The sequence below is a fragment of the Littorina saxatilis genome, linkage group LG4 (assembly GCF_037325665.1).
Source record: "Littorina saxatilis isolate snail1 linkage group LG4, US_GU_Lsax_2.0, whole genome shotgun sequence".
Classification (NCBI taxonomy): Eukaryota; Metazoa; Mollusca; class Gastropoda; order Littorinimorpha; family Littorinidae; genus Littorina; species Littorina saxatilis.
This window is the reverse complement of record NC_090248.1, coordinates 68,500,559-68,511,528: the sequence shown is the minus strand read 5'-3', so window position 1 is coordinate 68,511,528 and position 10,970 is coordinate 68,500,559. Positions and strand designations below refer to the sequence as shown.

Genomic DNA, 10,970 nt, shown 5'->3' with positions numbered 1-10,970 from the left:
TGCCCATATTCAAGGATTGGCCTGACAAGACTCTTGTAGAGTTGTACAAACACCTCCCTATCCAGATGCTCAAACGATCTCCTGATGATGCCTAAGGTTTTGTTTGCCTTCGCAGTTGCTTGTGCAACATGTCCCTTGAAACTCAGGCGATTGTCTACAAGTACACCAAGGTCTTTCTCCGTTTCGCTTTCTTCTAGAGTGATGCTAACCTCCTCACCACTTTCGGATCTCCCTTTCATGTGATAGCTGGTCTCTGTGTGTTGTTTGCCTAGCTTAAGGACACTACACTTCTTTGGGTGGAACTTGAGGAGCCAGTTGTCAGACCACTCTTGTAGCTTGTCCAGATCTTCCTGCATGACAACAGGTCCTGAGGGCACGTCAGTACGTGTATATAGCTTGGTGTCGTCAGCAAACAACTTCACAGAGCTGGTGACTTGGCTAGGCAAGTCGTTTATGTACAGGGTGAAGAGCAGAGGGCCCAATACACTTCCCTGGGGGATTCCACTGGTGACTGGCGCTTTGTCTGAGTGTGTACCGTTCACAATCACTTGCTGATGCCTGTCCGCTAGAAAGTTGCGTATCCAGTTAAGGACGTTACCATGAATTCCATGCGCTTCAACCTTCGCGATCAGTCTTGCATGTGGAACAGTGTCGAATGCCTTCATGAAGTCCATGTAGGCTATGTCAACACTGCCTCCTTCATCTAGAATCTTTGTCCAATCATCCAATGCCTCAAGAAGATGGGTCACACATGACCTCCCTTGCACAAACCCATGCTGATTCTCACAGATGAGATTGTTTGACCTCAGGTGATCATTTACTGCCTCTCTGACAAGGGTTTCCATAGCTTTGCATAAGATGCATGTCAAGCTGACCGGACGATAGTTACTAGGCTCTGTTCGACTACCTTTCTTGAAAATCGGTGTCACATAAGCTTGTCGCCAGTCTTCTGGAATCTCACTGTTCTCCAACGACAGTCTGAATAGTCTTGCAACCGGATATGCTAAAGACTCAGCTGTTTTAGCCAAGACACATGGGTTGATACCATCCGGGCCTTGTGCCTTATCTGTCTTCAAACCAGAGAGCAGTTTCTTGACCTTTGCTACTGTGATCTCAAAGTTGTGGACTTCACTACCAAAGACATAGTGGGGGGGAGGTGGAATATTGTCTGTTGCTTCTTGGGTAAATACACTCTGAAAGAACTCATTCAGCACGTCCGCCTTTTCTTTGTCTGAAGAAGTTTTGTCACCATTAGTTTTCTTAAGATCTGCCACTCCAGTCCGACATTTTGTTTTGGATTTCACGTAAGACCAGAAGGCTTTGGGGTTTTGCTTTGAGCTAGCCGCTATTTCTGTCTCTAGATTTTTGGCTGCCTTTCGGCATGCCCACCTTGCTTGGTTGTTAGCTCTCTTGTATGCAGCTTTCTTCATTTCTGCTTCTGCCTTTTCAATTTTGCTAGGTGTCTTGTCATCCCCCTCCTTTACTTTGGATTCCCTGAATAGTCTATGTTTCTTACGCACAGCCTCAAGTGCCTTAGCATCCATCCATTTTTTTCTTTTCTTCCCCGATACTTTTCTGGTTGGAACATACTTGGTGACTGCCCTGTCAATCCTGTCTTTGATAATGATCCATGATTCATTTACTGATTTGTTTTCAAGTTCTCTGTCCCAGTCCACTTCACTCAACATTTTATTCATGTCATGAAAGTTTGCTTTCTTATAGTCTAACCGGGTGCGCTTAGTTTCATTACTTTGATAAGCACATGTAAAGGTAACCATCAGTGTCGCATGGTCACTTTTCCCTAGACTGGCTGAAGTGTTGATTTCCCTGACCATTTCTTCACGGTTTGTAAGCACTAAGTCAATGAGGCTAGATCTTTGACCATCACGAAATCTTGTGGGTTCACTCTGTTGTTGGAAGAGAAATGCGTCTTTAGTTGCCTTGTAGAATTTGGTTGCTGGATGGTTCTCACTACCGGCACATTCCTCCTGGAATTCTGGATCTGGATCTGGATGTAGTACATTGCAGTAGCCAATAATGGCTGTCGTCGCAATGGGCGAGAGAGCGCAGCGTGACGGAGTTTAAAAACTTTCTATACATGCATGCCCTTCCAGGTTGGTGGTGTCAACTGCTGGAATTTGGGCAGTGTTTAAAAGCAGGATAAAAACACCTGGCGGTGCGCCTATGGTGGTGGGGCCCTGCCAACACCTGATGTAAATGTGTTGGCAGTTGCTGAATGTACCACGGAGTCTTGTAGGCGGTTCCATTCAGCCGGCGTCCTGACAAAAAAAGAGTTTCTATACGGTTCAGATCGGCTATCCGGAATTTTGAAGGGTCTCGAGTTGTTGTAGACTCGCTTCTCAACGGGGTTTTCTGATGTGCACCCGTAAAACTTTGTTGATATAATTTTCCGCTTGGTCTTATCTGCGGGGGTGAGGAAACTTTCTGGGGGTATGGCTGGTACTTGTCCTCCCGTTATTTTATATAGCATTGTCAGGCGGAGTTGTTTGCGCCGATCTGCAAGTGTGGGTAGGTTTAGTCGCTGTAGCATTGCTGTGATGCAGCCAGGTTCTCTGGATCTGTAGTCTTTGCAGATGAATCTGGCTGCCTTGTGCTGTACCTTCTCGATTTTGTCGATGTCCTGTTTTAGATAAGGGTCCCACACAACTGCCCCATACTCAAGGGTCGATCGGATGACAAGTTCTCTCTAGCATAATATGTTGTGTGCATGTGTCTGAATCTCTGATAATGTTCACTGCTCTGTATCGACAGTTATACACAGTATTGCAGATGGGGTGTGTGTGCATATATGTGTGTGTGTGTGTGTGTGTACACGTGTGTGTTTAAGTATACCAGTTTCATAATTTGATTTAGATTTAATTGAACAGCGCTCCAATATATGACTAAAAGCAAGTTTAATGATAAATTGACTTATTTTCAGACATTGACATACGTGCCAGGCAGGGATCTGAGCAACTCTTGAACAACTGCAGAGTAATACAGCTGCAGATCCGAGACCGAGGGACATCACATTTTTACCTTTCTTAGATCAGCTTGCAAAAAACACGGACAGATCAATGACAGTTTGTTTGCTGCAATCTTGAGTAATTTGTGGTATGGTTTAGTTTGTACTTGTACAACATTGCAAGTTCAGTGACTGCATCTGCGTGATAAAGATCGAGAAACTTGAGAGAAAAAAGACGGGTGCAGAGCTTCAACAATGAATGAGACACAGAAGGCAGCCATCCAACAGAACTGGGTCTTCCTCTTGCAGAATATGGATGTGGATGGATCAATGCTTCTGGATCACTTGGTGGAGAAACAGATCCTAACTCTTCAGCAGAAGGAGATGGTGACAGTGCAAAGTGTCTCAAAAGACAAAGTGTCTAAACTGCTAGAGATCCTGCAGAGGAAAGAACCTACCGCCTTTCAAGGGTTTCTGAACGCGCTAGAGGATTCGAACCAAGCGCACGTGGCACAGCAGCTCAGACACGCTTTTCAACCAACGGAGGAAAGTCCGCAGGGCCCTGAAATTTGATATGAGTGATTTTATTTAGATAGTTCACATTTCTGCATTTGAATTGGCTGCAGGAATGTACGTACATGTACTTGTTTAAAGTTCCACGACACTGCAGATTGTTGTCTTGCTATGGGTGCTAAATCTGTTCTACCAACAGTATGAGTAATTACTGGGCTGGGACATAAGCAGATTAAGAAACATAAGCATGAAAGCACCATTATTGCTGTCGACGCTTAGTGTCTAATTTTTAAGATGGCTCGCGAGATTTCCCGTGTCTATTTTAAGTGCTATTCGTAGTATGATGGGATATTTAACAGACATCATGGCTGTGTTTGTAGTGGAAAAAATTGAGTTTTGTTGCAGCTGATTGACATAACAAGTGAGAATTCCATTCCCAGAAACACTGCAGTTATACTCAGCTCTCTTGAAAACAGTTCTCACTCTACAATAGATGGGCTGTTCAACTTGCAAAGGGACACAATTTCAGACACCAAAGCGCTGACAGGGGGGCATGCTTGCTTGTGCCTTGGCTGGGTAGAATGACTCACCTGACATAGTCTTTGTCTATCCAAATTACCTTAGGCCCTTCACTATAAGTTTTGACCCGGACCAGTCCATTGCTGTCTTTTTAGCTTATTCAGAGGACTATAGGGCTTCCACTGAAGAAAAGCAAAAATCCCTACAATTCTAGGAGGGGGGGGGGGGGGGGGGGTCCAGAAAAATATCTAAAATTGTATTCAAAATGGTGGTGTCTGATGCAAATCTGAACACATTTATAGGTTTCTCATTTTGACATTTCTCAGTAATGAGCAAATTGACAGGATAGAGGGAGGGAGCCCTGCATGAATGTGAAGGGTGCCAATTGTTGATTAACTCACACCGGGTCTTCCTCTTCCTGCCTTATTCTGGGTAGAATGGCTTGCTTTAAACTTGAGCTCCACAGGGGTGGGATGAAATGATGTTTCATTGAATGGTGGGGAAAAGGCAAGAGGTGGTGATGACTTTTCTGGAACTACAGTGGAACCCGGTTTAAGACTCCCTCCTTTTCAAGACCTTGTTTTCTCAGACTGACTGTTCTTAACCTCTGAAATGACGCCCATTTTAAGACTGTTCTTTTTAAGACCCGTTCAGACGGGTTCCACTGTAAATATTTTGTTTGGTTAGTTGATGAGTACAGTGACAGCTAAACCACACTGTGCCATACATTGGCTCCACAGGGGTAGGGCTGTTTTACTTCCAGGTGGGCTTTTGTCAAGACATGATGGTGACTTTTCTATGGCTGTTGTTTGTTGTTATTTGATGTGTGCAAAGACCGCTGAAAGTACATTGGGCCATATATGATATTTTTCATAACCTTTGAGAGGGAATATAAGCTTTACAATTTGGGCTTTTTATGTTGCTTTAGTGGTTGTGCATATTTGCATATTTGCATATTAATAATGTATGGTACAAACCAACTCTGGTCAGCTGGCACCTTTTTGCTTGATGCAATGAAACCCCCCTCGCCCCTTTTGCATTTGAAGACCCTCCATTTTAAGACTTTCTCCATTTGAAGACTTTGCGTTTTCTGTTCATAGCTTCTGTCAATTTTCATGTACCTCAAATTTAGAAATCCATCCATTAAAACCTGATTTTCTACATTTTGGGGGGTCTAAAAAAAAAAGGGGGGGGGGAGTTCACTGTATTAAACATGATGCCTTTACTATGTAATTTTCACATATATATGAAATGTTCAAATTTGAGTACAGTGATGCCTGATGAGTGAACACCTCCCAGTAAAGCTGTTGGGGTCTATGTCGACCAAAAGAGTGGGAATCTTTTGGGGTATTTCTTAAAACATACGAGTATGGTTTGCAATTTTGATTTTGAAAATTTAAACCGATAACTAAATGAAAGAAAACGCAGCTAAATTACTCGTAATAACGACATACTGCACGCGATTTCAGGAATTCTAACAGATTTTTCTGTGGGACCGCCATTGTGGAAGGGGAAGTAACACTAAGGTAACTCAAATCGGTTTACAGCAGTCACGCGCTTGGCACGAGATCGAGCGGTATCCTATACTTCCTTACAGGTACTCCACATTGTGGGATTCCCTGTATACAGAGAATCCCTCTACAGGAAGTTCACCTACAGGGAATCCCACTCTTTTGGTGGACATAGACCCCATCAGCCCCAGTGAAGGGCACCACCTTGCAGTCCCTTTCTCTGTCATCTTTACCTCAGTATACCTTTGACGACAGGCCACCTGCAATGTAGGGACCTGGCTGGTCCCAAAGGTGTCCTTTCATCGCAGGTACCACTGTAATACTTGTAATTTGTTATATATGGAGACTGTGTTTTGTATGGATGTTTACATAGACACATTCAAGCTAACTCTGTGTTTGTCATCTCAATTTTAGAGAAAGGTTTGAAGGGCAGAGCTTTCATTGTACTAGAGAGTGGCAATCATTTTATGTTGAAACTTTACAACATTAATGAAGTTCTCAATGTATTTCCTCTTCCCCGCTTGAATAGTCAGACATTGCATTTATACAGGCAATGGAAAGGATCTGAAAAATGAAAGGTAGGACCGTAAACTTATTAATACATTGGTTGATTGATTGGTTAATTAGGATGACAAATAGAACTTTTTTCATTTATTTACTAGTTTGTTTTTTTGAAAATGGTTTTCAGTGGAATATTTTGATTGAAGTTTTTTTTTTTTAATGTTGGCATAATGTTGGTTAACATACAAAAGGGAAATTGATATGTTAATGAATTACATGTATGGTCAAACTTCACTGCACTGTTATGAATGTGCCTTCTTACCCTTTCAGAGGTAGATGGTTTAGCTGGCATATTAATTGTAGAGTTGTGAAAGTTGAAAACTAAATGGAGGTAACATTTTTTGAAGTTTTTTATTTACAATTGTGCTTTTAAAAAAAACCTGGATGTATCCATATCAACAACAGTCTGTGTGTACATGTATTTGGTGCTTCTTTATTTTGTATGACTGTTATAAAGATGTATACCTTAGTTCCCTGCTGTGTAAACTTTCAAGTAAACCACCACAGATCTTTTCAGGCTTTAATTACACAGGATAGGAGCAATATCTTTCAACTTTGAGAAATACCAAACGTCTGTGTTTACACCTGGAATCACACAGCATGCCAAGCGTTAGTCTCTTGATCCTACATCCTGTACTTCTGTTCCATCTACTTCAACCAACTGACGGCTCTCACATTTTGAAGCGATCGATACATTTTGAAGCGATCTAGATGGCAAATTGATTTCCCAGGTTGACAAAGGTGTCCAGTGTGAAATGAATTTAGCAGAACATCCCTACACTGTGTGGGAAGCCGCCAGGCTGGTGTCTCTAGGTATATGTGCAAGTGAAAGGATGCTTGTGAAGGAAGCAGCCAGGCTGGTAACTTTAGGTATAATGTGCAAGTGAAAGGATGCTCTTATCCCGAACAAAGTTGCTTATTGCCTTCATTAAAACATCAACAGTGGGACTTGGATCTCACTTTGCAACACCAATGTTGTTTTGCTGAATTTTTGTCATAAATTTCCTGTCTCCTTTGCAGTTGTTGCACGTGCTTCATTTTTGATGTTGTGTGGTGATTTGATGTGTCATGCAAGCGAGCAACATGCACAACCACACACACACACACAATACACTCATGCATGTACCAGTGAATCCACCTTGAAGAGCCCACCTTGAAGAGCCCACCTTGAAGAGCCCCAATTTACCACCACCCCCTCTTCCCTTTCAAGACCTTGTTTTTTTCTTCAGATTTAATGATCATAGCCTCTGCAAATTTACCTCCGTTTAAGACTCCTTCTCTTTTATCAACTGACCTTCTTGGACCTCGGGCGATCTTGAAAGGGCCAGTACCACTGTCCAAGCTTATACTCACTATAGCTCGATCATTCTTCCATACGAAGGAAAACTGTCTGGTTAATCTTTTAGCAAGTTTATTTCTACATGTATATAGATACATGTATGTAACAAAAATATGATTATGTAGTGATCGACATAAGCACTGCAAGATTTTTGCAAAATACTCACACACACATACACACACACACACACTCACAGGACAACTTATGTCACGGGCCTGTACTTTCTTCAGATACTTTTGAACACGTAGCATTGTATCAACATGGAGCATTTTGTCATCATTGATCATGGTATCCTCAGCATTCAAGCACATGGTACATAAGTTTAAATCAAAAGCTTTAAGATACAAAAAAATATAGAATATAAATAAACACAATGCATCTGAAATCCAGCAACAAAATGCCAGTAAACGTTATTCATTAATTGAGTACAATTCACAACCAAGTGTTTGCTAATACACCTAGCAATTAAATATTTTCTGAACAGATGTCTAATAGTAGTCCCTTTATGGTACTTGGTTGTACATGTAGCATGAAATCAAAGGGATGTGCTTGTGTGAGTAAAGTCTTCACTACATTGGTAGCTGCAATGTGTGGCCCCTCTGATGAAAGGATGCCTCCTAAGAAAGGGCACTGTTCTCCCTGTGTCTATTATCTTGACCAAATATACCTGTTAAGAGAGGCCACTTGCAATGTAGGGCCACTTTCAGATGGTACCTACCAAGGGTGTTCTTTCATGGCAGGTACCACTGTACTTAGGATAAGCTTACTCTCACATTCACCTTTTGTGAATTGAAGAACACGATAGTCAAATGAATAAAAAGTTACTGCAGTGTTACAATACCAAGAAATGACCATGCGGTTATCAGAATGATAATTCATATTTCTGTTTGTAAACAAAACCCAAATGATAAAGTTGGATTGTATTGTATACTGTTATTTCTTCTACTTAGTTAAAAAAAAATTTAATATAATTATGTTCTGTTTATTATTAGAATTAAGCTATATTTAGCAGAATTTTGAAAGATGCAATATCTTCTTGTTTTTACAGCACAATTTCTGGAATGTCTGCAGTTAATATTTTACAGCTTTACAGCAAGTAGCCATTATTTACAAATAAGGGAAATTGTATATCGAGTCTAATGTCTAATATGCTGAAGATACTGATGACTACAAAATATTTAGTGGCAACAATATGAACACATAATAAAGATTTTTGATACCATTTTTTGTTGTATAACATGAGCAAGAACTGGCATAAAAATGTAAAACATTTGTGTCGTAAATGGTATATACATTTGTTCATAAAAACGCGCTTCAAATGAGAACTCCGATACACAGATCTAAAAAAAACATCAGCACAATTTGAAATCTCTGGTACATGTAATAACAAGAAAAGGAATTTCAACAGCACCATTTGGAAGATTGTTTCATCTTCATAAGAGTTGTCAGTGATCAATATGTGATGCTAAATTATTCAAGAAAACAAATTGGGAAAACGATACAAATGCTGGGCTAATATAAATTTAAGAGTAATTGTGTGTTGAGCGAAAAAGGCTTTGTTCTGCGAGAAAAACCTTGTCATGAACACATTCTTAACATGGAGTCCGACAGTCACTACATGTACAACATTCAAGCAAATCAAAATGCATTAAAAGAATAGAGGTACACGCACAGAAAAATTAATAACAGTACAAAGATCTTCAAAAAATAAATTGCTGCAAGCTAGCTTTTGAAAGAGGAAAGCACTGCTGTCATATAGTCCACAATGTGTCCATGCGGAGAAACTAAACAGAACGCGCAACACATCATCCTCCAGGATTGCAGGAACCTTCAAATCACAATTTCAAGCAGTTGAACATGGCGGCTGCCTCCCACCCAGTTGAACATGGCGGCTGCCTCCCACCAACTTGGTAACTTTCTCGTGCACCTCGGCTCCGATCTCCAAGTCTTTCTTTCTTTATTTGGTGTTTAACGTCGTTTTCAACCACGAAGGTTATATCGCGACGGGGAAAGGGGGGAGATGGGATAGAGCCACTTGTCAATTGTTTCTTGTTCACAAAAGCACTAATCAAAAATTTGCTCCAGGGGCTTGAAACGTAGTACAATATATGACCTTACTGGGAGAATGCAAGTTTCCAGTACAAAGGACATAACATTTCTTACATACTGCTTGACTAAAATCTTTACAAAAATTGACTATATTCTATACAAGAAACACTTAACAAGGGTAAAAGGAGAAACAGAATCCGTTAGTCGCCTCTTACGACATGCTGGGGAGCATCGGGTAAATTCTTCCCCCAACCCGCGGGGGGTGATCTCCCAGTGCGACAGTTGAATGAGAATGAAGACAGAAAAGATGTCCACCTCAGGTGAGCACCAATATTAACATGACATTATGACAAGCAAAATCTGAGCAAACTTCTACATCAGACAGCGTCTGACTGGGAATCCCACAGGGTAGAAAAAAAGGCCTGAGAAAACATGAAGAACGAACCTTGAGGAAAAGAATTAATGCACAAGGCTATTCACCTTTGTCAACAAACTTTTTTTTAAAGATAAATAAACTGACCACACTGAACAAATACATGTCATAAAATCTCCAACAAAAGTTGAAACAAATCTGAAAGGCTCCTTGTATTTTAAAACAATACAAAATACAAACATTGACATAATTTAGGCAAAGTTCGCTCCCACATACGTGAGAAAAATAACATGTAAGCAAGCTGGAAGTACAGCACCAAGAATGTTGTTGCCAAAAAGTAGATATTTTTATGCTGCTAGTCAAGGCACATAAAGAAATATATATACCCCGTGGTTACAAACCTGCAGTGTATGAGCTAGTGCTTCACAACACATGGATAATCAGTTGCTGCACTGGCAAAAATTGCGTAAAACTAATTAGAAATTGTGAAGCAACACAAGTATTGATACTGTCTACACATACATGCAGGATGTCATATCGTATTCAACAGCAGAGAACGAACATATGAACACTGGTTGCAGAACTGAAAGAAGGATTGCGGTATTGCATGATTTCACGTACTGAGCCATTCTTAATATTTCCAAACGCACACAACCACTTAAATAAATCAGATGAAGACCAGATTTAAACTGATGAGTCAACAGTAAAATAACAAGATGATTGGAATTCACACTGAGACAGATATGTCATTACATGCAGAGATGACCCTGTCATAAGCACAACATGATTAATTTTGCCAAAGCGTGATACTGATGATTCATTTTGAAGACTAGAGATATTCAATTTAACTCTTGGATCTGACCAATAATCTCCTCTATTGTAACTTCGTGTCATTGCATGTGTTCCTATTTCATCTTTACGAACAAGCTAAATGTTTAAATCTTGCATTTTTCGTCACACACAAGCAGGCATGCTATATACGTCACTTGACAGTCTGACTAGTCAGCAACAACCTCAACCATTCATTTAACAAATCAGCTGTCACTTCAAATTTCAATGTGTAAATGTCGACGCCTAGATGGTCTAAGTTTGTGTATGTAAACCCAAAGCTATGCAGAAAAGCGTTCCGTTGGCATGATC

At 40.6% G+C, this 10,970-nt stretch overlaps 1 protein-coding gene across 1 annotated transcript in view; it reads right to left on the bottom strand.

The window, feature by feature from the left end:
- Nucleotides 1-7,463: 7,463 nt before the first annotated feature.
- Nucleotides 7,464-10,970, bottom strand: part of LOC138965474 (uncharacterized) — a 23,073-nt gene continuing 19,566 nt past the window's right edge. The window contains exon 21 of the mRNA XM_070337638.1: nucleotides 7,464-10,970. This exon is cut by the window's right edge and continues 84 nt beyond it. Coding sequence (XP_070193739.1) covers nucleotides 10,969-10,970 — 2 coding nt within the window. The 3' untranslated portion in view covers nucleotides 7,464-10,968.